This window comes from Melozone crissalis, unplaced genomic scaffold (genome assembly GCF_028551555.1).
Source record: "Melozone crissalis strain CALT ecotype California unplaced genomic scaffold, PUWL_Pcris_2 ptg000057l_1, whole genome shotgun sequence".
Classification (NCBI taxonomy): Eukaryota; Metazoa; Chordata; class Aves; order Passeriformes; family Passerellidae; genus Melozone; species Melozone crissalis.
This window is the reverse complement of record NW_026535835.1, coordinates 4,403,804-4,431,073: the sequence shown is the minus strand read 5'-3', so window position 1 is coordinate 4,431,073 and position 27,270 is coordinate 4,403,804. Positions and strand designations below refer to the sequence as shown.

Below are 27,270 nucleotides of genomic sequence, written 5' to 3'. Positions count from 1 at the left end.
GAAACCTTAACCAGAGCAGGCACTGATGTGAATTTTGGGGATGCCTGCAGCCAAAGAAGCTGGTAGTAGATGGCTGTGGAAGCTGGATTTAATTTAATTACATTTCCTGGGATTAGTCAGATCTGGGCCACTAGATTTTGTATGAGGTCATAAAGTTGTAAGGAGGAGTCTGTGTGTGAGGTGTTTGAGAAGCCCTGCAGACACCATGAGCTCCATGACCTGTGTCTGCACTGAAGGTGCTTCCTGGGAGGCTGACAAGCTTTTCCTGGCTCCACAAAAATTCATTACATGCCCCTGAACTGTTGCCTCACTCCTTGCCTCTGCACTTACTCTCCTCTTTGCCAGCCAAAGGACAAGTCTGTATTTTCTGGAGCTTGATGGAAGAAAACCAGAGTGGTTTGGGTTACAAAATACAGAGCTGCAACACTGATCTATATGAATTTGCTACCTGGGTGAAGGATAGAAATCTCAAAATCCTGAAATGTAGTTGCAGAAGAGAACCACAAATCTAACAAAGCACAGAATTAAACTGCAGCAGTGCCCAGTCTGTTGCCTCTGAGAAGTTCCTTGGCTCTAGGAGCTTGGGGAAAGACCCCAAAAGGAGATTATATCTTTCAGATTGCATGATAAGAGAAGATGCCTGTTCTCCAGTTGTACCTAAGATATGTCAGAGCCATTAGCATATGAATTTTTAAAAGCTCCACACTTTGATTCTCTTCTCTTCCCATGAATTTATCAACCTTGCCTGCACAGGTGCAAGTGGAGGCACTTCCCTTTATTCTTACTCTGGAATACAGAAATTGCTTTGATTTCTCCTTTCCCCAGTGTCCTGTTCATATTCTTTTGTAGAAACTCAAGTGTCTCTTATCTGTCTTTTATTTCTCTCTTCCCTTCCCAGGCAGGGAGATTCCTCTTCAACATTTCCATGTACTCTTGACAGCTCACATCTAATGTACCAGAAAAAGGGTCAGTGCAGATGGGAGATGCTGTGAATTCTATGGAATTTCACAGTTCATGGCTGGAGGTTTCTACAGAGACCAAATGTGCTGTAGTCACACTGAGCCAGCTTGTCACACATGCTGTATCTGAGTTATTTCTCCTGAAAACACATTCAGAGTCAGCTCTGCTCAAGGAATATCCTGAGAGGAGAGTTTTTGTGTCTCCTTACCTGAGCTGGTGTTTTCACAGAGCCTTTAGGAATAAGAGCTTTCGTCTGGGTTAGGTACATTGGCTTGCTGTGGTTGTGGGCTTTTTTTAAAAGAACAGAAATTGCCATTTCCCCTGAAAGTCAGTGGGGAACTGGCAGCTGACATGGACTCCTGGAAGAAATTAGCTTTGAGTAATGTCCATGCTGGCTGTCCCCCTCCCTCCTCTCCTGTAAAGCTGAAACAATGGAAAAAATAAGTTCTGCTGCTTTGCAGTAACTATTTTCCTTAACCAGACTGAAAATTCATCTCTAGCTGCCTTAGGAGAGCATTTCCCACAAAAGTGTTGGCTTGTTTCCCATGTTTCAAGTGAAGAAAGCCACTGCTCTTGACCCCATATTCAGGAGAGGTTTCTGTGCTAAAGGTGTGGGTCATGGGCAAAGAGCTCAGTATAATATTTGGATTTCTTGTCACAAAGCTCATATGTCTCAGTTCCTTTCCCACTCTCCTCCTGGAAAAGCCTGGAAAAAGATGGAAAGAGAATGGAAGCTGTGATGAATGGGCCCACAGAGCCCTCCCAGCTGGTGGAACAGGTGAAAGCTGCTGGGAAGAGAAGCATTCACATTTCAGAGTGGGTTTTGTCTGCTCAGAGCAGTGTTAGAGTGACGTGGTTGGAGCAGAAATTTGCCTTTCATACTTCATTTGGCTGTCAGCTGGCTCTAGTGTTTGTTTATGGTTCTTAAATCTCTTGTTCAATTAAAAAAATCTAGCAAAAGACAGAGGACAACAGAAATACTTGTATTTGCAGATGGGGCTGGGCAACACTGAGACTTCAGTGCTGGAGGCAAAAAAGCCCAAACTTATTAAGTTTTCTGTGAGACTTTTGTGCATCCAGTCAGAATCCAGAGTAGACCTTGGATTTTACAGATGGATCTTGTCTTTCTGAATAGGCAAGTGCAAATATCTGTCACATGAATTTCATATTAGGCATGCTAACAATATCAAAAGTGTTTTTCAGCAGTTACCTAGTTTTATTGCCAAAAACTTTGCTTTGAGAGCTAAACTATACAGCATATTGCTGGGAGCCTGGCAATGCCTTCCTGTTTTCATGTAAGTGCACATGCATTATTTTTCATGAAGAATAAATGCACAAGGCTAATCATGTTGGCATAATGTCTGCTCTGCAAACACTGTGTGTTGCTTTTGTTCACTGAAAAGAAGAGTGAAGCAGACTGGAACGTTCCCAGGGCCATTAAGGCGAATGGGATGACTGGCTCCATAGGGAAATTAAACTAAAATATGCTGTAATGAGGGTTTGATAAGGCTGGGCTCAGTTAGTTACATTTGGGGTTTGGGTGTTGGTGGGCTGAGGTTGGTCCCTGCTGGGGACAGTCACTGCTGTGCCCCAGGGCTGAGTTTGCTTGAGGGGGTTAACTTTTCCTTTAAAATTTCTTTCTATAAATGTGATTATGTTCTGAGGTCTGCTTCTAGTGTGACACTCAGCAATTCTGTGGCCAAGTCTCTTTTGATGTGTACCTGTCTCATTTCTGCTGGAGGATCCTCAATCTCACCACCACCTTGGCTCTCTTGTGCATTTACTGCCTTGCTCTTGCCTTTCCCAGTGGAAAATCTTAATTCCTTTTTATTTATCTGCTCCAGTGTTAACAGCAACATCTTGGTAAATTAACTTGGAAATCAGTTGTTAGCCCCTCTTGTTTCTCAGGGTGTTTTTTAAGTTAAATTGGCTGGATGCATAGCAGTAAGAAGAAATTTCTGTTGCTTCCAGAATTTTCTGTGGTAAAAAACAGAGGGAGGGACGGTGTCCTTCCTGGGGAATTTATGCCTCAGTGTTAAGAGAGAATTTTGGGAGGTTGTTCTCAGGTAATTATTGGTGGTTTGGTGGCATCTTAACACTGGATTTTTAAAATAAAGCTGCAAGAAACTGCTGAGGCTCTCTGATTTTGTATCAATCTAGTAATTCTAATTCCCAAATAATATTAAAGACTAAACCACTGTTTTGCCTGCAACAAAAGAAATAGGATTGTAATGTCCAGATCAGCTGATTGACTGGCACAGACATAGGGAGCTAATTCTCGTCTGTTCAAAGGCTTTGTGCCTCTTGATTAATATTAACTTGGGGTGTTGTGTGCTGGTGAACTGAGAGAGGAGACCCCACATCATGGGGCCAGAGGCTGCTACTATTGCTAGCAAACATTTGGTTTTGCTGTTTTGCATCAGGCCTCATGGAGTGATTGGTGTTGTCAGCTCCCATCTGAGTGCTGTCCTCAATTAAATCCACACAGCAAGCCTGGATTAGTGATCCTGCTGGAAATGTGTCATTGATGAAGTCTGGTGAGCTCTCTGCACAACTCCCTGAAAGGTGTTTGTGGTCAGGTGGGGTTGGGCTCTTTCTCCAGACAACAACTGTCAGAACCAGAGGTCGCAGTCTCAAGCTGTGCCAGGGGAAATACAGGTTGGATATCAGGAAGAAGTTTTTCACAGAAAGAGTGATAAAATATTGGAATGGCTGCCTGGGGAGGTGGTGGAGTCCCCATCCCTGGGTGTGTTTAACAAAGCCTGGATGTGGCACTGGGTGCCAGGGTTGAGTTGAGGGGTTGGGACTGGGTTGGACTCTGTGATCCTGAAGGTCTCTTCCAACCTTGTCATTCTGTGAATGCTGTGATTTATGTTAATGGCTCTGTATACACAGTTCCTTGGGGAATTAGGAGGTGGAGGTGCCAGGGAGTGTTTGAGGATCAGATGCCTCTGTGACAGTGTCAGCAGATCAGCGCTCCATCAGCAGCCAGAGCTGCAGGATCTGGGTCTGCACAGGCAGTCAGTCACCTGGTGAAGGAATTAACAGGTATCTGAAAGAAAGGAAGATTGTTTTCAGGGGCTGAACAGGAAAAACTGCAACTGAGGATTGCTGTTTTGCTGGTCCAGGGCTGAGGTACAGCTGAGGAGTGGAACTGCAGCAGGCATGGGGGCAGCTCTGCTGAGGGATCATTAGAGCCTCAGTGTGTCCCCTCATCACTGCTGGGGTTTGGCTGAAGTGCCCTGAGTGGGGGTTATGTCCCTCCATCCAAATCCAGTCACTCATGGACACAGATGCTCTCCTGAGACCCTTCATGTTTGTTCTCATCCTCATGTGCCAAAGTGTTCTGGCTTGGCTGTTTGCACAGGGCTTGTATTCAGCTCATGTGCCTTTCCTGAGCTGCTCTGCCTGCCATCCTGCACTCTGAAATCCCTTTTGTACTGGGGTTTTTGAAGGTGGGGGTTCCTCCACCCTTTCTGGTTCCCCTCCTGAAGGGAAGAACCCCCTTTGGTGGGGTTCCTCTCCCAAGAAGTGATCCAGAGCATTTCAATCAGTATAAAAGGGCATTGAATCAATCTTAGTTTTATCAGCTTTACAGGAAACATATAGAGATAACTGTGAGTCTGATTTTAATTGTCTTAATGATTAGATACTCTTAGAAGGATTTGTTGTAGTTAATCCTTGATATTCAGCTCATTCATTGTGGGTGAGGCATGAGCACACAGCAAAGACATATGGAGGTCAGACACCCTCCTGCTCTCTCTGTCTGTAGCTCTTCACTGAACAGCAGGGAGAGAAAATCTGCTCCCCACAGATGTTCAGCTTATGGAGGTTGGAATATAATGAACTGAATCCTGTTCAGCTGGGCTGGGGTGTCTGCAGTGGCATCACTGTGGTTGTGCTTATGCCCATCAGAGTGGGGATGCAGCTTCGGGGTGGGATCAGCTCCTGCATGTGCTGCCTCCAAAAACTGCACTAATCCAGCTAGAGCAGATTAATCATTAAAGCCCTGAGCCAATATTCATTGAAATTAAAGGAAAGATTCCCTTTGGCATAGATGGATTTGGGATGAGAGTCTGCTGAATTAAAGTGGCATCAGGCTGTTGGTACATAAAATTTCCCAGAGGCTGGAATTAACCAGCACACACTGACCCTGCATGTGAGCATCCTCCTTGCAAGCAGTCTGGTAGGTGACTTGATCTCCACAGAAGCCTTAAAACATTTAGAATACAAATACTATTCTCTATTTATTTTAAGTTCAGTAGGATATTTACTTTTTAATGAAAATGCTAGTAAGTAAATTAATATCTTGTTCCCATAAGAGAGAGAAACTGGTTTTTATGCAGGAGTGAGAACTGTAGGAAAACACTATTTTATCACAACACTCATTCTAAAATAATAAGAGTTGTCAAAACTGAGCTGTCTGTGACTTCAGCAGCTCTATTCAAAATACAGTTGTTGGTCTCTCTGCTACAAAATGTGTTTGGCAGTGCTGTTTTCCAGCACAGTAAATGTGTGTCCTGTGTGCTACATCTGCACTGTGGATGCAGCAGAGCACTTCACTCCATGCATGTGTCTGCAGAATTCTTTGTGAGAAAGGAAATGTTTGTGAATGGGGGCTTTAAAATGATCTCAGGGGAAGGCAGTGATGGACTTAGCCATGAGTTCCTCTTAAAAGCTGAACCTGCCCCAAGGTTCAGCAGTTAGTTTGTGTGAGGTAGTGCAGTTGTAGGGCAGCAGGAGTTAACTCTGCTGCAGGACTGCTCCCAGCCTGCTTGAGGAATTCCTGCCAAGCAGGAGCTGTAGGTCACTCTCACTTTCTGTAATTATAAGCTCCTGTGCACACATGAAACCTTTCTGACTGCCTCAGCACCTCCTGTAAAGCTTGAAGGCTGTGACAAATTATTACAAGTATTACCCATGTTTTACACCAAAGACAACTTAAAGAAGTAGGTCTTGTCCATGTCATCCTGTAAGTCAGAGGTGAAAGTGGAAGTTATCTTGGCCAGCAGATTTTTCTGGCCTTTTGTCCTGGCACAGGAGCAGCAGCTTCCCTCTCTGATGCCACTTCCTTTCCACTGACTGAAGTGTTGTGTCTGTAAACATCATTGCCTTTGGGATTTGGCTGAGGGTGTGCAGTCACTGAGCTACAGGGTAACTTTCTCCTGCTCATGCTTGTCTTATTTCACACTTAAATCTGCACAGTTCTTTAGGATTCATGTCCCTGAAGACCTCAGGAGCCTTTTGTATTGCTGTATAATTTCACAGAAATACTTCCTACAGAATATTTTATTTGGAGGTATTTGCTCAGAAAAAAAGAAGGGTTTTTGCCAGAAATTAGAAGGGTTTGATGGAAATTTGAACAGAAGAATTTCAGGTGAAGATGGTATGATGAGAAAATTCTGAACTCTCAAAAGGGCTTGGGGGTATCATCCTCAGTGACTGACTCTGTCCTGGCTGGGTGTTCAGAAGATAAAAGCCTAAAACTGATCATCTGATCAAGTGATGAAGAAGTGGCATGAGAGAGACTCATAATCCACATGTGAGTCTTTCATACCAGTAATGTGTGCTGGGAATGGAGCAGAGTGTGTGTTCAGGGTGCTCAGTGGGGCCTGTGCTCGGTCTTCAGTGCAGCCTAACTCATCACCTCCCAAGCTGTATCTGTGATCTCTCACTTCACATCATCAGTTTCCCCACCACCACTCATGGAGTGGTGTTTGATATCATTTCTGGTGGTCACTGAGGCTTAGCCCTGTTTGGTTTGAGAACACTTGCTGTGTTTGTGTCATAGCTCATGTATTTTAGGATCAGATTTGGGTCATGGTCATGTTTACTTTCAAAAAAAAAGACAAGCAAAAAAGACATCCACTGCAAATAGGTGACTTGGCTTTTCTGCCAATGATGCCTGTTCATGTACAGCTCATTGCCTTTTGAGCTGGATACTTAGCTGTTAAAGCCAGGTATTTGGAATGAAGTAGATGACTCAGTGTTAATCTGCTCTCAAATATCCTTTTTATTAGATTAGGCAAAGCCAAGCCAGCCCAGCACACCCTGCACTGTGTGGAGCTGTGTACAATCAGCCCTTTGTGTGCTGGGCAGCCTGCTCTGTGCATGGATGTATGGCTGCAGGAATAAAGGCTGAAGGGGTGATGAATCAAAGCTGTCTTTAGCACACTGCAGCCCCAGGATTGTGCCCAAGTTTGCTTGGCAGTGGTCATTTTTACCTCTGCTGTAGTTCTTCTGGGATTCTGGGGTGCTGCAGGAATCTCCCTCCTCTGGGGGATGACTCAAAGAGGTGGTGTAATTGTACTGATGTCATATTCCTACTGAGGAGGGGGAAAACTACATCCAGGGGAGAAAGAATGTGCTTGTCTGTCTGCTGGTGCCATCCCAGTGGCTCAAACTCTGCTGTTTCTCAGCATAGCTGGTAACACTGAAAACCAGCATAGAGATAGGGAGCTAAAAAAACATCCTCCTTCCCTCTTATATGTCAGGTGTTAAGTTTTTCTACTTCTCCCCTCAAGAGTAGCTGCAGACAGGGCATGAGGAAATGTGGCTGCAGGCTGGCAGCTCTTGTAAAGAGTTGTGAAGATTATCCCAACTCCTGCCAGAGGGAAGCAGAGCAAAGTAAAATCAGAAAGTCAGAGAAAAGCTTGTGGCTGTACCAAAGAAATATTTCTGAGATTCAGCAGGTAGAAGTGAGAAGTGGGGAAGAAATATTTCTGAGATTCAGCAGGTAGAAGTGAGAAGTGGTTTTCTGTCAGGAGAAGGGGAGTGAGGAAGATCTTAGTGCTGTGCTGTATTTCTACATGTCTGGCCCTTATCAGGGGAGATTCCCTAGTGCCAACAGAGCCCTCCCTGCCTGAGGTGCTGCAAAAATGTACCAAATGAAGGATGCTTTGAGCCTGAGCTGGGGACTCTGGGCCTATGCAGTGTTCAGAGTGCAGTGGGAGCACAGGTGTGAGTGGCACAGGGAAAATCCTGCTCTGCTCTTGAGCTAATCTGACCTGGCTGGGGTAGCCAGGTCACTGAGCACTCTGAGGATATACCAGAGGTTAAAATGTTTGTTCCAGAGCTGGAGTGAATCACTGAGCACTCTGAGGATATACCAGAGGTTATAATGCTTGTTCCATGGCTAGAGTGAGTCCTGTGCCCACAGGCAGTCTGTGCCAAAGCTGGAGTCAAACTAGACTCTCTCCTGGCATTTAGCTTTCCTTTCCCATGGATTGTTAGAGGTACAGTGAATCTGCTTGTGCTTGGCTGCTCAGGTTATGCCCTGTGAGTGAATACCCTGAGTTAGGCACACACAGCAACTCCTCCTGCATCTTGTTCCCAGTACAGGGATCCCCTAGACTGGCTCCAGTCTGATCAGAAAGTAATAACTGGCTTCCAGCCAAAGCCAGGCTCTTTTCTTGGTGCCTTCTCTTCTCCCTTTGATTGGGACTGAGCTAATGCTATCATTCCTGAATGACTAAGGCAGTGTCATTCTGTGTGCACCTGTTTGAGCACTGCACTGCTTGGCTGCTCCTCTCAGTTGATGCTGCAGGAATGGTCCCAGGGTCCATCCAAGTGGGTTTTGTGTGGGAATGATGCTTGAGAAAAATTCCAATATGTAAAAAGGCTGTGAAATTTCAAGCCCCTGCTGCTCAATTAGTTCTTCTGGTGGGGGGAAAGCACTATGCTTTACTTGGCTGCTCTTTACAGTGTTTGGTGCTCAAGAAAAATTTCTTCAGTTCAGAACAGTCCCAAGACTGCTGCTCTCTCTCTGTGCTAGTGCCAGTGTTCTGCCTGGGAAATCGTTTATAAATGTCTTATTAAAGACCTGTGTCTGCCTCCTTTTCTTTCTTTCTGTCATTGGATCAGCTCAGTGAGAGCAGCTGTCCTCACTTCCATCACAGCAGCCCCAAACCACACTTGTGCCTTGCAGATTCCCACAGCCAAAGAACAGCAGACAGCTGTGCACGTGTGTGTGCTGGGCTTTGTGGACATGGGGGTTCAGGCTGAGCTCCTCCTCGAGCTTCTCCATGCTTCTTTGAAAAGAAAAGACTCCAAGAAATCAGCTCTGTGCTAGTTTTGTGTGGAGAAGTGAACACAGGGTGAGACTGCAGCTCTGCAGCTGAGGGTGAGTGTGAGCTGGGCATTCCCTGGGCTGCTGGAAGGAGGCTCCCTGTGCAGGGCAGGAGCCTTTCCTGTGAGTATCCCCTCCCCAGCTGCTGTTTTTGTTCTCATAGGTTACCCTGGGCTGCTTTCTAATGCTCCTTTCTATCCCTACATCTTTCATTGCTTGCAGTGGTCAGTGGGAGGTAACCCAGTTTGGCTGTGGGGCTACTGGGACAAAACTTAGTCAGTCTTTAGAGCTAAGGGCTTGCTGGAATAGAAAAATGTATTTTTTGTCAGAAGAAGTTATGGTGAATTACTTATGGTGAATAACTTATTCTATGTGGAATATTCTCTAGTTGAAGTGATTTTATTGTTTGTTTAAGGAAGAATGGAAACTCTTGTTTTGTAATATACCCTTTACTTTAACACACTAACCTGGTGTTTATTAAATTCTAGTTTTGCAAATGAGTCTATATGTTTTTTCTAGAGATGAGGGGTGGCACATGCTGAGGAAGAAGATATGGGTGCTCCAGTCTTTGTTAAACTTGCAAAGCTGTTAAAGTTGTGGGATTTTTGTTTTCATTGTTTCTGGTGAAAACAGGATGCTTCTTCAGAAGTGTGATATATAGACCCTGTTTTAAGGCTGAAAAATGTTAACTAGAGTGTTGAAAAGTGAATGTTGAAAGGATATGGTTTTAAAAATAATAATTATGTAAAAATAAAGACTGTAATTTTGAGATTAATAGATCCAGCCATATGCTGCAAGGTAATTATCCCTCAGTGAAAGAAACCCTGTGCATTTTCTACCAGTCACTTGCCTCCCTTGTACTGCCAAAACCAATCTGCTTTGTGTATTTTGTTGAATACCGTTGTTTATTTGAAAAAAAAAAAAACCAACTTTAAATCCTCACACATTAATATATAGCTTTGCTGTTTGTTTCTTTTCAGAATTATAGTGGATTTGATCTAGCATAGCTGGTAACCCCCCAGCTCCTCCATCTCTAGCAGGCACTGGGAATGTGCCTCTCACCAGTGGCAGGGCAGATTTTGTACCAGTCAGCATCTTGAATGAGACTTTGTAAGAAAACCTTTGTTTGGGGTGTCTGTGAGGCTCACTGCCCTCCCAGCTGCCTCTTGGGAGGCAAATATTTGTCTCAATGGGCATCCCCTTCCATTCAGTGCAAGACATCTCTGCAGTGGACCTTACTGGGTTTTGCTGCTCATTCATAATTCTCATTCTTACTCTCTTCCTCCTCATTGCAGTTTTATTTCTGGATGTGCGTCCTCCCTTCAGAGGAGCTGAACACAGGGATGCTGAAGTTGTATCAGATTTTAATACACACACCATTGGGGTTATTCCTGGGAGCAGCAGGGCAGTACATTTCCAGGGTGCCAGATGCAGAGCTTGCCTCTGTGCCAGATCTTGGCCCCAGCCTTTCAGCTTTGAACTTGCAGAGCTTTCAGCTCTTGTTTCCAGTCACCCATAAATCTCTGGGGCTCCTTCCTCCCACAGTGTGCTGCCAGGCAGTTGGCTATTGTCTGCACAGTGTTGCTTTTTCTCACAGGTAACCTCTTCCCTCTGTTTCTGCCTCATCCTGCAGTGTGAAAGGGCTGTGATAAATCCTGCAGAAAACAGCTTCTTCCTTGCTGTGCTCCATAATTTGAATTTCCGTGTGGCAGTGGGCTGGCCTTCACCTGACTGCCAACAGCATCATGTTTATGTAATCCAGGTTGCTTTGAGAAGCTCAAATCCCCATGTGGTAACCTAGAAATTCCTTGTGGCAAGGGCTCAGTGAGAGCTGTGGAGGCAGCAGGCACCGGCCCTTCTCCCACAGGAGTCTGTGCCTGTGTGGCTGCTGCTGCTGCTGCCAAGGGAAGAATCCCTGACCCCTGCACTGGAGGTGCAGCCGTTGTGCATCTTCCTCTCGTGGCCTGTAGACAAGCTGCTGTAGGTGGTGGGGAGCAGAGCTCTGCACTGCCCTCCTGTGAGGGGGAGCTCTGATGAGCTCTGTTCTCCCTCAGTGAAGTTCTGCAGAGTTGTGCTTGCAGATGAAATGGAACTGCAGAGCCAGAGAAGCTCACAGTAACTGCAGTGTAAAGGATGAGTAAAACCCACTGCACCAGGAGCTGAGAGCTTTGTGGCTGTAGGGACAAGACCAGGCTGTTCTCCAGCCCACAGTGGAGGGTGCTGGGCTGTTGGATGGGATATTATCCTCCAGCCCACAGTGGAGGGTGGTTGTGGTGGTTCCAGCTGTGGTTTCTCTGGGTCTGGATTGAAGGCACTTGAGACAGTAGTTCATGTTTGCACTCAGGTGTTTATTATTTCTTATCAGTAAAACAGTCTCACTGCTGTGAGTTCTGCAGCTTTCCATTAGAAGGCACAAAATGGCCAACAATCTCTTAATACAAGGTCTTTTAAGACTAAACTTGCCAATTAAGAACTGACACTTAGATTATTTTCCCTTTTAACCCAATAACTGATCCCAAAGAGCTGCAATGTGGACTTTTCTGCCCAATTACAAAATGCCACCCAAACCCATGGAGAAGGAGGAAGAAGGAGCGTGAAGAAGAAACCCAGGATGACACCCTGTGCCCTCCATCTTGCTTCTATCCACAACATACTAAAAATCCCAAAACCTCAATTTCTCACCAAGTGATACACCTACACTACTCTCTATAATCTGTTTCACACTTTTGTGGATTCTAGTTTATCTTGAAGTCTGCGAAACTTTCTCCATGGATGAGGGTCAAAGTCAGTGCTGCCCTGGGGGTCAGGGCACCCCAGAGCAGACAGGGAAATATCCCCAGTGTCCTGGGTTTCCACAGGTGGTGGGCTGTTGGATGGGGTATTATCATCCACCACAGATCTTTGGTGCCCTGAGCAGGGACAGTGTCTGTGTGTCATCCCCACCTCATCATCTGAGCAGTGAGCCAGGCTGCTCCAGTGCTCCAAGGCTCTTGAATAATCCCTGTGGCAGTAAAACCAGCCCTTACTCCTTTGAGCTGGCACTCCTGTGGTCAGCAGTAGGGTTTTCCAAGTGACAAAATCTTGGCTTCAAATGGGCATTACAGTCCCCTGGTCTCAGGACTGTCCTGAAGCCCTGCCCGGGCTGGGAGGAGCAGAGCTGGTACCAGAAGGTTTTTTTTTTTTGACCAGTCTGGTTGCAAGGCTGCACTCTGAGATGCTCACAGACTGCTCAACTTGCTGCCCCATCCCAGGTCAGTGACAGGAGGGTGAAGTGCCTTCAGTCTGGTGCCAGTGGCAGTTCTGCCAGGCTGGGGCACTTTTGGTGCTGGGTGATGGATGAGAAGTTTATTGATTTACCATGGAGAGGGAACACAGCTGGGATTGGGTGGGCAACTCTGTGCTGCATGTCTCGTGATGTGGTGATGTTTGAGGGTAAAAACCTCTGAAAATTGAAACAGAAAAGGAAAAAGACCTCTTTTAAGGGCACTGTAAAGCTCTTCTGTGAATATAATGTTTGTGCTTAGGGGCACTGTAAAGCTTTTCTGTAAATGTAATGTTTGTGCTTATTTCTCCCTGCTTCCTGACATGAGACACTACTCTGGAATCTCCTTTCTTTTGTTTGGTTGTGGTTTTAGGTTTTTGTTGTTGCTATTTTGTTGATTTTTTCTTTAGTTTTGTGGGAGTTTTTTGGTTGAGTTTTTGGGGTTTTTTGTTGTAGTTTTTTCTTCCTTCTTTCTTTTAAATCTAGTGTGCCTCCATTTCATCAATTAACTGCTTGTCTCCTGATTCCCATGGCAACACAACAGGCTGTTGCATTTCTGAGCCCTTTGGCAGTTGTGGTGCCTGGCATGTGTCTTGGGAGCAGCCAGGCCACAAAAGGGTTCTGCAGGGAGTAGGAAATCCATGGGCAGCACTCCCTGAGCACTGCCTATCACACTGAACTGCTCTCCCCTTCCTCTCCCTCCTCCCCTTTACATACAAGTTTCCTTTCCCCTTTGTTTCAGTTGCCTGGCGTTAAGAAATGAGCAACTGGAGTGCTGTGGGAGGTTAAAGGATGTGCAGGGAGTGAGGGGATGGATGGGTTCAGTGGATGTGACTGGAACACAGCACCAGGCTGAGCATGTCAGGGATCCTGCAGGGAAAGTGTTCTTGCTGCTGCTCCTGTGCTCTCTTCCTCCCACTTCAGTTTCCAGGGCTTTCCAGAGGGGGGGGTTTCATGCTTCTGTACTGTACAAAGCTTCTGTTCACTCCTTCTTACAGCAGTTTCCAAGAGCTGGAAGAATCCATGCCCTTTTTGCAGAAGTCCTTGTGCTTCAAGGGATTTTGGACACATGGCTTTCATTGACACGGTAACAAGAGCCCTGTGAACAGGCTGAGACTTCAGTTAGACTTTTAACCTCTCCAGCTCTTGGCTGGTGGGAATTTGGCTCCTGAAGTAGTGGTGCCCTGTCAGTGTGGGTCCCTAAAACTGGTGGGATGCAGGAAGAGCTCTAAGCACCAGGTTTGCCACAGTGGTGGCTGATGTGGAAGGGAAAGCAGAGATTTGGAGCTGGATAAAGTGTGCATGCAGTGGATGCTGTGTGTGACTGATTTACAAGTTGTTGCTCAGCCCTGGAAGCTGTGACCTACAGGAAGCCCACTTAATCTGAAAAGAATGAGCCAGCTAATGAACACAATGGGGCTGTAAAGCTGGAAAGCCTGAGTGGAGGAGATCCTGCTTGTTGTGTCCTGGAGCCTGGTCCCAGTAAGAGGAGGAGGGCAGCTGCTGCTGGGGAAGTCCTGGCTAGCAGGTGAGGTCTGCTCTGGACAGAGCAGCACAGGGAGATCCTCTTGGATGGAGCAGGAAGAGCCTTCCTCATCGCTGCCTTCCAGGTGAGCTGCTGAGCTGGAGCCCAGTAGTGACCTTCAGAGAGCTCCTGTGGCTTCTTGGTTGGCATCAGCAGGAACTGCCAGGGTTGGAGTAGAAAGAACCCAGTTTGTTCTGTTGGGTGGGTTTCTCTTGTGTAATTCTTCTCAATTTCATACCTGACATCTGTACCCTTGATTTGCTGTTTCTCAGAACTTTTTTCTTCGCGAATTTTTTTGGAACTTGTTGGCATTTATCTGGGGAGTCTGCCTAGAACAAGAAGACTCCTCTTCTTCAAAACAGCAAATCCATGTTTGGATTTGCTATTTTGAAGATCAATAGACCAACTCTTCAGGTGCCTGTAAGGCTGGAAATCTCAGGACTCTTTCATGGCAATCCTCTTGGGTGGCTTCCCTTCAGCTGTAAGAGGTACCAGGAGAGTGGCAGTGCCAATGTCAGCTCTCTGGGAGCAGTGCCATCAGCTGCTCTCACTTTTGGGCTATCCTAAGGTAGTCATGGGATTCAAGTCAAGCTACTCATTGTTTCATTTGCCTTCTGAAAGGCTGGTGACCAGATACCTACCTGGGAGGATCAGAGCTTAGTCTGCTTGGACTACTTAGGATGCTGTCTGCCATCTAGCTGGTGGGTTAGTAAAAACCAAGAGAAAAGAGTTCAGCTTGATCATGGTTGCTCTTGGTTTCTCTGAAAACCTCCTGCACCAAAGCCCATTAGCTGCTCTGTGGTTTTTATTTCATATGTGGGTAATGAAAGCCATGTAAAACACAAGTTTCTACACTTGTGGCCATAATAAACAAGGTGAACCTTCAGGCAGTTCTTTATTTACCTCCTGTGCTTTTGAATAATTCACCTCATGCTCAGGAATAATGATGTTTCTGCCTGCACTGCTCAGGAGCCTGGGATGAGATTGTTTCCTTGAGATGTAATTACTGTCATTCAGCATACTGCTTATCAGACAGGCACCTAAAATGAACAAGAGTGTGTAAAGTTCCACTAAAATTTTGGCTTTTGGGGGAGGACAGTGTTGCACCAGGAATCCAATGAACTGTTCTTTATTTTTTTTGCTGGTCCAAGTCAGTTTTGAAGGTGTTTGCTCTTGCAGTGAAATACAGTGAGTCTAAATGCAATTTTAAATCCTGCTGCATTGTTTGTTCAGCCTTGGGCAGCCTTCCTGCCTTTTTTTGCTTGAGCTTTGCTGCTGAAGGGTTTGCTTATCCCAGCCACATTGCAGAGGTGCTTGTGAGAATTAAATGACCTGTATCTTGACCATTAACTGACACCTGAAATCAAGAGCTGTGCTGAAATTCATACTCAGTAAGTCAAGAAAAACAGTTTTGATCTCTTCTCAGTAGAGTAGCAGAGCCCTTCAGATTTTATGTGCTCATAGTTCCCTGTACAGTGGGCTGAGTTTGGCTGTCCTTGGCATGGTGGGTATGTGTGCACAGACATGTCAGTGGCACAATCTTTGTGTATTAGGGTGCTCTGCCAAGCACAAAACCAAGGTGTAAGTTGTGTTTCTAATTTAATTTATTCTTGTACCCATCACAGACCTTGCTTTGGTTAACCAAAGCTGTAGTCAGCTTTGGTTATTTAACTTAGAGCTTCTTAAAATGTAACTTACTAAGCTGACTGCTTTACTATCTTGTGTTATTAAGCATTGAAATGACAATAGTGGCCTTATTTTCTGCCTATGATTGTTTTTATAGTTCAGATGGATGGAGCCCTATTTCCTTCACCTTTCTTTTTATTTAAAGTCTTTTGTAAAGATCAAAAGCTCTAAGCATCCTTATAGTCTTTGGGTTTAATTTTTTTTAGGTGAAACTGGTTCTTGGATGAAATGCTGTCTATCTGATGGAGCTCATCTTGGTGTACTGTCCTACAAAACTGAGAGTGACACAAGCTTAAATGCCAGAAATTTGCCCAAAAGCCCCCAAAACTTCTTGATGAACACATGAGGTTGAGGAAACTTCCAAGGCAAGGTCCAGAATCCAGGAGAAGGCTCTCCCTGGGAGCTCTGCTGGGAGCTCCATGGTCTCTGTTGCCACCAACATTTTCAGCTGGGAACAGTATTCACACAGCTGGGGACAGTGTTTACTGTCCTTCCTGTGCCCATCTTGGGATTTTCCTGAACATTCCCCGTGTGTTATGTCCCTTTTGGCTGATCTTCTCAAGAGCTGTTCCAGCCCCAGCCCACTGAGCCCAGTGAGCTGTTGGAGATACTTCTGTTTGTGAGAGGGGTTTGTACAATCACACCTTAACTGCTGCTCTCTTCTTGTTCAGACAAGGTTCACACCGGGCAGAGGTGCTGTTTCCAGGGGCCCCAGACTGGTGGCCATAGAAATTTGTCAAGTGTTGACTCTGGAGTTTAATAGGAACCCAAGTGTCAAAATTGATCCCTCACAACACACATGATTTAGCAGGGACTAAGTTCTTCATGCTGTTGCCCTCGTGCTCTTTTCTTTCCTCTTTCCTAGACCTCTAGCAAAGCTTTCAAGCATCTTGCTTTGACAGCTTTTATGTTTTTCATTCTTTCTAGGAGCTGAGCCTGATCTGTAAGGCCCATTACTTGTGGAAGAGCTGTAGAAGTGTTGTGGACTGAGCCACAGTGATGGCTGAGGCTGAACAAGTTTCACAGTTCATTACACATTAGCACTCAAGTTTGGTTTGTCTCTACAGCTGCTCAGGATGTCCTCTGCCAGCCTTCTCTGGTAGCAAATAAAAATTTTCTCCTGACTGTGCTTTAGAGCTTTCTGGTTGGTGGCACCCAGAAACATCAGCTGAAATTTGGGCTGAAGAGTCCAGGGAGCTTTCACTGAGCACAGGATATGTGGGACCAAGCCTCCTGCAAACACCCCCTACGCCAGCTGTGTGGGAGAACCACGCCTGGCACCTCAGGGCTGCTGAGAGCTGAAGATGGCTGAAGGTCCATGGTATGTGACTTGCTGGATCTCATTTTGGAAGCTTATTTCCTCAGTTTCTGTTGTGGTTTCTTCTAGGGCTTTACTCAACCTCTCCCTTTAACCCTCAGAGAGTTTTAATGAAGTTCTCATGTCCTTGTCACTTGTTGCCTGGGGCCCAGGCTGAAAGCCCAAAGTTTGTGATAGGAGGGTTTAACAATGAGGTCAGCAAGAGTTGGGTCACTGCTGTCTCATTTGCTTGGGTTGACTCTGTTCCCATTCAGGCACCTGCCATGTATTTAAGGGTCCCTTTTTGTACTATGGAGACTTTGGCTGATCAGGATTCTGCTGGAGAGTGTGAGCAGAACACTGAATACCAGCATCACCTGCACTTTTCCTGCCCCAGGCAGCAGAGAATTGCTGGAAGGCTGGTGCTGGAAAAAGGGCACTCTTTATTGCCAGTTTATTGAGTTCCATGCACATTGTATGACCCTGCAGGGCTGTGCATGAAGGTTTGTAGATGCTTCCTGTTTGGAGAGATGCTGTTTATATTTAACACACCCCAGGTATCTGCTGGCTGCTGCATTTGCTCCAGCAAAGGGCACAGCAGCAGCTGGGAAAAATGGGGAATTTGTGGAGGCCACTGCGTGGTCCCACAGGAGCAGTTAGTGGGACACACAATGGGATTCCCATAGTGCCAAGTACTGAAACATCAGTGCCTCACACTTTTTTTTTAAATATATATATTTTGATTTATTTTTTGGGGTAAAAGGATGACTTGGTCTTCTTCCTGCAAAGCAGCAGTTCATTGGGCTCCCTTTGGTCCTTAAGCACTTACCACCACTCCTGTGCTTCTGAGTTTATCCACACCCTGGGGCTGCGAGGGGGCTGAGGTACTGTAAAGGGAATGAAAACATGGGGTGATTTCTTTATGTTCTGTGTGAGACCTGCAGAAACTGGGCAGCAGATGGAGGATCTGTGCAGATTTACACTGAAGAAGGTGGGTAAGTAATGGCATCACTCAGGCTTAATCCTCACAGGGCGTACACCTACAATCTAAGTTGTTGTAACAGATGTTTTCTTTCTGTAAATGTCTTTTCCTGGTGTTCTGGCTTCCTTCTAGGACTTCTCCTTATACCAAAACCTCTTTTCCTTGATCCACAGGCTCACCTTTACACAAGCAGGGCACCACATCCACCGCCAGCGCCGAGAAGTCGGCTTCGAAGGTTGCCGAGGTGGGCGATGATTTCCTGGGAGACTTCGTGGTGGGCGAACGCGTCTGGGTGAACGGAGTGAAGCCAGGAGTGATCCAGTACCTCGGGGAAACGCAGTTTGCTCCTGGCCAGTGGGCAGGGGTTGTTCTGGATGACCCTGTGGGTAAGAATGACGGCTCCGTGGGAGGAGTGCGCTACTTCGAGTGCCAGCCGCTGCAGGGCATCTTCACGCGACCATCCAAGCTGACGCGGCAGCCGGTGGCCGAGGGCGCGGGCAGCGACGCGCCCTCCGTGGACTCCCTGACGGCTCAGAACTTGTCCCTGCACTCGGGGACGGCCACGCCGCCCTTGTCCACGCGCGTGATCCCGCTGAGGGAGAGCGTCCTCAACAGCGCCATGAAAACGGGCAACGAGTCCGGGTCCAACCTGTCGGACAGCGGCTCGGTGAAAAAGGGGGAGAAGGATCTGCGCCTCGGGGATCGTGTGCTGGTGAGTTGGCTGGGGGGTATCGGTGGGGAAACACAGGGCACCAGCTCACCAAGAATTTTACAGCAGCCCTCAATTTTACTACTCACTTTAAAAGTTTTTTGACCAATTGTGGAAACCCAGGGCACTGGGTATGTTTCCCTGTCTGCTCTAGGGTGCTCTGACCCCCAGGGGAGCACTGACTTTGTGGTGGTGTTCACAGGGGCACCAGGAAGAGGGAAGAGATGAGGATCTGACTCCATGTTTCAGAAGGCTGATTTATTATTTTATGATATATATATTATAGTAAAACTATACTAAAAGAATAGAAGAAAGGATTTCATCAGAAGGCTTGAACAGAATAGAAAGGAATGATAAAATCCTGTGACTGACCAGAGAGAGAGACAGCTGGACTGTGATTGGCCATTAATTAGAAACAAACACATGAGACCAATCACAGATCCACCTGTTGCATTCCACAGCAGCAGATAATCATTGTTTACATTTTGTTCCTGAGGCCTCTCAGCTTCTCAGGAGAAAAAATCCTAACAAAAGGATTTTTCATAAAATATATCTGTGACAGACTTTGACGTTCATTCATGAAGAAAGTTCCCTAAATTCCAGAACAGACTAGAATCCACTAGGGTGTGAGGTAGATTGTAGAGAGTAGTGTAGGTGTAGGACTTAGGTGGGAAATTTAGGTTGGGTGTGGTGCAGCAGCCACACATGGGGGAAAGTGAACCTGAGGATCTGCTCTCTTTTAATGAGTTTTTTTGCTCCCATTTTCTCCTTTACCTCGTGTGGAGAGTGTTCAGGTGAGAACTTATGATTTTACAAGCAGCAGACATAGAAGGCACACTGCAAAATATAAAATCTATGCTAAATCTGGCTCTGTTCTTTCTGAAGCAGGCAAGCAATGGAATGATGTTCTCCAGACTTGTTTTACCCCTTTCTTCTCCTGACCATAAGTTCTCTGAGACAGGACCTGTTCCCTGAACACTCTGCTCACCTCAGTGGCCCACCCAGAGTGAATTTTGGCATAGCCACAGGATACAACCTGGGAGCATCTCTCCCTTGGGCTTCTGTTGAGTTGTATTTTGGGAATGGTCTGGGTTTTCAATTTTTTTTTAATGAGGATACATCCTTAAAAGCCTGCCCTCCCTGCCTGCTAATTTATCCCCCTCAGATGTTACTAGATAAAGTTTGTGCTGTGACTTGTTAGTGTAATAAACAGCTACAAAAGAGTGAGCCTGGAATAAGCTTAGTCTGTCTCTGGTTCTAGCAGGAATGCTCAGCATACAGAAACATGAGGAATTGTTTGCACACAGTCATAGAGATCCAGGAAAAGAACAGATAATAACAGGAAGAAATAATTTGCTATTATGGTTCATTCACATCTGCTTGGCTTGGCAGCTTTTATTTTACTTATGGGAGGAGTCAGTTAATCATGTTGGGTATTGGAATACATAAACAATAATTCTGAGTTAACCTGAGTTGCCTCAAATTCCTTGAGCCAATCTTTGCTCATTCTCTATGGATGGGTACAGTTTTAGTTGTCTTTATTACTATCAGTGTTTCCTTCCTGAAAGAGTGTATTTTTATCTGAGAGTGGCTTTTAGATGTATGGGATCCAGCAAAGGCTTTTCAAATGAGGGAGGATGTGTTTTCAGTGAGTGCTTGTGATAGAGCACAAGGTTGCAGGGGACCCTTCCAGGTCAGCCAGATGGACACCTGGCTCTCTGCAGTCAGGCTATTTCCTGATGGTGCCTTTCTTGAACTTCATTAAAGTCCATTATAGCTTGAAGACATTTTTGCTTTTCAGTTACTTTGTTCCAAGACCCTCTGTGACTCTCCAGCAGTGACTTTCAGCTTTCCATTAGCAGCTTTCCATTAGAAGAGTTAGATAATATTTGCCTTTGGCACTCAGACTTTTTCCCAGAGATGTAAAAATTGCATTAAAGAGATGAAAAATCCACCCTAATGTTATAGAACTCATCTCTTGAAGTCTGGCAAATAAATGTGGGACAATTAACCTTTGCTTTAGTGACAGCTGAGCTTCCTGAAGTGGGATAATTGCTGAAGTTCTGTTAATGTGAGGCTGGCTTATTGCCTTTCTGCAGGGAAAGAAGGGCTGGAAACAGACCAGTGGAGCATTTTTTGCCTGGGAGGAATTTCTGCTTGGTTTTTTGCCTAAGAAAATGTATTTTGCATTCTTTGTGGAGAGGCCTTCTTAGCAGCTGAAATCATTCCCCTTTAGATGTCATTACTCTGAAGGAGTGGGGGAAGTAGGTGGTTTTATTATATGTCAGCCTAAATAAAAAATAATTTATACTAAAAAGATTCTTCTTAGAATAGGTATTCTGCCCTTCAGCCATGCTTGTATTTCCTAACTGGAATTGTGCAGTTCAGCATTGAAATGGAGTGATAAGTAAGGCTGTTTAAGGGCCAGTGGCTGGTTCAACTGCTGAGGGGTATTGCCCAGATACCTTCTGGATGGATGCCAGGTTTGTGATTTTGCTGGAACTTGCAGGGCTTCAAAGCCAGTGCAAATGCTGGGACAGCAGCATTTACAGAGAGAGTCAGTGAGGCAGCACTTCAGCTGAGCCTGGGCAGGGCTGTGTGGAGCCTGGGCTGCTGGAATGGATCCTGGCCTTCCCCTGAGCGTGGGGTTTTAATCATCTTGTCTGTCTGCTGCAAACTGCTTCTGCCTGCAGTGTGGTGAAGCTCCTGGCAAATGATGGGAAGCACTCATGAATAAACAAATCAAATTCTTTCTTCAGTGTTCACCCCCCACCTGTCCCTGCCACAGCCCTGCTCAGCCAGCCTGGGGCTGCAGAAAGCACTGAACCTCCTGAGTGAGAAATTGAACCTCCTGAGTGAGAAATAATTTCCTGAGAAGCTCCCTGGGCAGGAGAATTGCAGCCTAAGCCCTTCTCCTTGGGCAGAGACAGCTCAGTGCTCTGCTGCCAAAATCCCTGAGCTGTTTCAGTGCCTGAGACTGAAGCCTTGCTGCTGGAAAGGAGTGCAAGGTGGCATGAAGTGTGAAAAATAGCAATCACTTGGTTTTAAAATTTTAAAAGTTTAATAGTAATAAAATGGCTATAAAAATAGTAATATAATTAATAATAATTTGGACAATTAGGATTTAGGACAATACAAGACAAAAAAACCAAAGAGTTATGGACAGTCTGGGTACCTCTTTCTGGGCAAAATAAGCCTGAAAAAGGACCCACGTTAACAGAGGACTAACCCTTAAAATCAACAGCCTGTTGCATATTCATACATCTCATACATGATGCATAAATTCCATTCAAACACAGGATTCTGTCTGGTCAGTGTCAGCTTCTTCCTCTGAATCCTGAAGGCTGAGCAAGGTGGGAAGAACTCGATAAATGGGCAATAAATTCTTTTTCTCTGAAAGATTGAGGTGTCCTGTGGCTGCTATCTCAGTGAGAATACCTCATTCCTCTCTTTAAAAAGTATCTTACACAGCATAGTTTCTATTTTAACCTTATGTTTTAACTTAAAACTATATTTAACACACTACTTAAGAAAATTAATACAGCATAACTTTCTAACATAACACATATAACATTCATTTTAATATTTGTGAAAAGACAATAATAAAATACACTTTTATTTACATGAAGGAAGGATTCCTGCTTTTTATTCTCCTGGTTAAGCTCTCCCAGCTTGTGAAGCCCTACAGGTGCAGCAATGCTCCCTTCTCAGCCAATCACCAGACATATTCCCTTACTGCTAACCAGGCAGAAAAGGAGGAAGGATCCCATTCTGTAGTTGTACCAAGGCAGGATTCTCAGTGTTCCAGTGCCTGCTTAGAGCTCCAGCATTGCTGTGTCATGGCTAGGGAGTGCAGCAGAATGGCAGTGTGGGATGATGGATCCCTGTCCCTGTGGAAGTTTGTGACAGGCAATGGGAAGGGCAGTGTTCCAGCTGTTTGCAGGATTCAGGAGATAAGAAAACATCTGGGGCTCCTGTTCAGGGTTCTTTGCTCACTGTATGGGATTGTTCCTGGAAAGGGGCTTTTTACAGGAGTGTGTAGTGTCAGGATAAGGGGGAATGGCTTCAGACAGAGTAGGGTTGGCTTTGATATTAGGAAATATTCTTCCTGGTGAGGGTGGTGAGGCCCTGGCCCAGGCTGTCCAGGGAAGTTGTGGTTGCCCCATCCCTGGAAGTGTTCAGGGCAAGGTTGGACAGAGCTTGAAGCAACCTGGTGTGGTGGAAGGTGTCCCTGCCTATGGCAGGGGTGGAACAAGATGAACTTTAAGGTCCTTTCTAACCTAAACCATCCTGTTTCTATGCAATGAAACAAAGAGGGAAATAAATAGCCCAAGGCAACTGCCCTGCCCTGCTGCCACATTAACCCTTAGAGGCTCTTTGTGCACACCCTCCTAACCATTCATTTGGGCTGAGCCACTGCCTGGCCCTTGTCTGCTTGTGCTCTATCTGTAGTTAAATGGGAGCTGTAAGTGGAGTGTGGTGGAACAAATTGTGTTAATAACAGGGGCAGACTTGGCATTGGAGCCAGCCCCAGGAGGAGATGCTGTAATTCCAGGCTTTCCTCTTACACCACCTCCCTAGGATATTATTTTCTCCCTGGTGCCTGACAGATAAATGCACAGAAATGTCTTGCATCAGCAGTGCTGTCAGACTCATTGCTGTGCAATACTGACTTGTGCTGTGGGGATGGGTAGGCACAGAGAAGAGTGGTTGGATGAAAAGAAACTATAAAAATTCCTGTAGCATCACATAGGGAGGGCTGGCCTGTAATTCCTGGCTGTCTGTTTCTCCCCTTACCTTAAAAGCCAGTTCTGGCATTTTCAGATGACATGGTATTTATTCAATCAGATAAAGCTGCTGATAGCCAGATTGCACATGGATGTAAAGTTGTATTTATAGGTAAACCTGATCACAAGCCAGTTTTCCACCTTTCACCAGCTGCTGAATGCTGACCCTGGCTGTGGCTAGGACACAGTCCCAGTATGTGATGGCCACTTGCATTATTTCAGGTGGTCTGTAGTAGCTGTGCCTTTGCCAAAAGCACTCTCTGTAAATCAAACATTATTGTACAGTGATTTTCAATGCTAGAAGAGCTAAACTGTGTATGATGGGAAATCACAGCTCCTGCCTCTCTCAGCTTGGGTGGAAATAGGATCCTTTAGTGGGTGGATGAGTATGGGGGGGAGGAAATAAACCCAGCCATTCATCCCAAAGGAAAGGATGGTTGCTCCAGTTTAGAGGCTGGGTAGAGCCTGCAGGCTCAGCTCTAACCAGAGCAAGCCTCATTTGTCCAGTAAAGGGGATTACCAAGTTCCTGTTGGCATCACCCAGGAGCAGAGTGGAATAAGCTGATGTGCTGCACACAGAGTACTTGCAGGTCCTCAGAGTGTGAAGCAAGTGTCCTGTGTGTGCCCTTTTCCCCCACCCCTTCCTTGTTCTTCCCAGAGGTGAGCAGCAGGAGTCTGAGGGCTCTGCTGAGCCTGTCCCCAGCACAGGACACAGGAGCTCTGCAGAGGTTTGTCCCTGTGCTGGGCACTGTGTTCCCACCTCACCCTCTGCTCAGCAGCCCTGTCTTGTGGAAACACTTTGAAAATCAATTTCAATGGGTAAATTAGGATGTTAAACAGAAAGGTCCGTGTTATCCCTGGATTTCTGCATGGGAATATGATCAAGCAGGTGCCTCAGCCATTGCTGACCCCTAAGTGTGTGTGACATGGCTGGGGACAGTCCCTGATGGCCTGAAAGGCACAGAGAATTTTATTTTTCTCTTCTTCCTGAACAGTATTGCAATCAGAGCAATGCCCAGAGGCCATAGGGTGAGGGCAGCTCCTGAGAGGTTCTTGTGTAGAGCAGGAAAGTGCTGTGGGATGAGCAGAGAGCAGACACAGGCTGGAGGGGTGTCACTCTCAGCAGCCACACTGAGATCTGTCCTGCTGCTCATCTGGTCAATAGTTTAAATGATAATTTAGCTCTGTTGAAGACAGTGTCAGGAAGAATTAGCATCATTGTCTTTTCAGCCCTGGGATACTGTTCTGCATCCCCTTTTTGGTCCATTTGATGGGATAAGCACAGTAAAATGTGATGTCAGTGATACTACAATCAGCAGGGAAGGTGTGTGGATGTCCTTCCATGACTGCATGGTGCTGCTCTGACTCACCAGTACACACAGACCTGCTGAATATCCTCTGAATATCCTTGGCTTCATTTTGTTATGAAGGTCAAGCCTTAGACTGTCCCTTGAAGCTACTGGGGATGTTTCACTGGGGAAGGGATGCACTAACTCAAGCTGTGTGCTGCAGCCTCCCAGGACTTGAGGTTGGACCCAGACTTCAGAGCTGTGCTGTTTAGTCCATAAAGGTGCAGTTATTTTTAGTCTAGGAAAACTCTTTTTTTCCTTTACATAAGCAATTTTTTAGGGATTTAGAATTGGTAAATCTAACATTGCTACTCTAAAATACATGAACCCAGAGTTTTCTGGCTCTGTTTTCTGTAGGAAAATAATACTGTGTTGATACCTTTTAATGTTCATTTTAATATTAAGAAAATGAATAACTGCAAGTCATTCAGGATGAAGCTGCAAATTTAATTTTAAATTTATTTTTAAGCTTTCTTCCTTGAATTTAGGCGTTAGCAGAGATGGGCTAGAAAGGTTTAGATCATATGCTAATTTACTCCAAGTATGAACCTTCAGAACCACCCTCATCCTTTTCTATCTTCCTTTTCTCAGCCCAAGTGTCCAAGTGGGAGTGTTTAGAGCAGAGGCAGCTGCTGTCAGTGCCACACACTCTCAGAGCAATGATCAAAACACAGCTCCCTGACTTGCCCTCCTCGAGTCTCCTCAGTAAGCTGCAAACTTTAAGAACTTAAAGTGTAAATGCAGGAGAAAAAGGTGTTATTTATTCTTATTTCTGCATGGTGGGGGAAGAAACCTGTGCTGGAGGATGCCTGGCAGTGAGCTGAGCCCCACTCCCATGCAGTTTGTCAGCACTGTTGCTGTAGGAAGTGAAGATAAAAGTGGAACACCTCTATTTTGAGCAGTTTCCACATCCTGGGAGCAAGCTGAGGAGCAAGGAATGCTTTCTTGGCTCAGCTGTGCTCTTGCTGTCATGTCCCAGAACTGCTGGAAAACCTGTCAGTGCAGGTCATGGTTCTACAGGCAAGGCAGGTATGAGCTCTGCCTGCAGGGCTTAAACTCCCTTGCGGCCTCATGAGTAACTTGGTGCAATTAGTTGACACCTTGAAATATATTTTAATTATATTTACTCTAATATCTTCTACTCAGGCAGTCCCAAAATCACTTTGCAGTTATTGGAAAGACACCTTAAGTGCTGGGAGAACTTGGTGTGAGAACTATTCAATATTGTTTCCAGTTTTTGTAACTTCCAGAAAGAGCTCTTTTTAGCTGCTTTAGGCTTGGTTGTTGTTGTTTTTCCCAAAACAACTACAAAAGCAATGACATTTTATGTTTGGTAAAATATAAGATGTTATTGCTTTTATAACAGTTAGATAGAACTCAGTGTGGGAACTATCTGCTGATTTTATCAGATCTGAAACAGAAAATACAGATGTCTGTCTCCCTCTTAAATACCTGTCCCAGCTTCAGTCCCCTTGTGTCAGTGGAAGTGTGGCAGCAGCTCTCTGACCAACACACAACTTTCCCAGGCATTGTGCTGGAAAAAGGCTGTGAAAAGATCAGAGAAAAGAGTAAGAAACAATTCTTAACTTGCTGCACCTGTTGTTGTGAACACATGGAATGTGTTATAGAGATTTGTTTACCAAAAGATGGTTTCTTAATTAGTGATAGTGTTTTAATTAAAGGACCAATCAAGTCATGTTGTATCGTAACTGTCTATAAAAACAATGGGTTTCTTAATAAAAACAGAGATTGATCAGCCTTCTGTGAATTATAGAGTCTATAATAATTATTACCTGGCCAGGGGCCTGTTACTACACAGTGCTGCCATCTCTAATCCTTTTATCTAAACCTCTTCTCTCTGAACATCTCCTCTCTGGCAGGTCAGTGGCACAAAGACAGGAGTTGTGCGCCCCACATTGGGCGCCAATTAAAAAATTTAAAATGCGGTGTTAGAGTGGATGGTGCTGCTGCCTGTCCCTTGTCCCCAGCAAGCTTCTCCTGCTGAAAGGCAGGCTGAGTTAACATTCAGGCAGTGCAGTCAAACCCCCATTCAACACTCACTGGCTCAGCAGTAGAGGCAGGAAAGGTTTTTTTGCAAGGGTTTATTGCAGCAGAGTAACGCTGTCACCGAAGGAGGAACCTGGGGAAAAGAGGAAACCCACGTGGAGCAGGCAGCTTATAAAGAGGAAGGTGTGGGGGGCAGAGGGGCCTGGTCTCCAGGGGTAGGGAATGACCACCAGGGGTACCAAGCCAGTGACAGGGGCAGGAGAAACCCAAGGAAGTTGTGACACCAAGTCCATGAGGAGACTGTTTTTCCCTTTGGGAGGGATGACTCTGTGGTAAGTAGTTAATGTTTCCAGGGCTGAGGGCTTGGGGATTGACCAAGGGGGGACAGTTCATGGGATGCTACAAGTGCTGCCATCCCTAATCCTCATATCTAAACCTCTTATCTCTAAACATCTTCTCTAAACCCTTCTCTCTGAACACCTTCTCTCTGCAGGTCGGTGGCACGAAGACGGGAGTGGTGCGCTACGTGGGAGAGACGGACTTTGCCAAAGGAGAGTGGTGTGGAGTGGAGCTGGATGAGCCTCTGGGCAAGAACGATGGGGCAGTTGCTGGCACAAGGTACTGGGTGCCCTGAACCC

The 27,270-nt window shown here is 45.7% G+C and overlaps 1 protein-coding gene across 3 annotated transcripts in view; it reads left to right on the top strand.

Moving 5' to 3' along the window:
* CLIP2 (CAP-Gly domain containing linker protein 2) overlaps positions 1 to 27,270 on the top strand; it is a 92,351-nt gene that overhangs the window by 33,645 nt on the left and 31,436 nt on the right. For all 3 annotated transcript variants that reach the window (XM_054287154.1, XM_054287155.1, XM_054287153.1), the window contains exons 3-4: positions 17,954 to 18,492; positions 27,126 to 27,250. In XM_054287154.1, the coding sequence (XP_054143129.1) occupies positions 17,954 to 18,492; positions 27,126 to 27,250 (664 nt within the window). The remainder of the gene's footprint in view (positions 1 to 17,953; positions 18,493 to 27,125; positions 27,251 to 27,270) is intronic.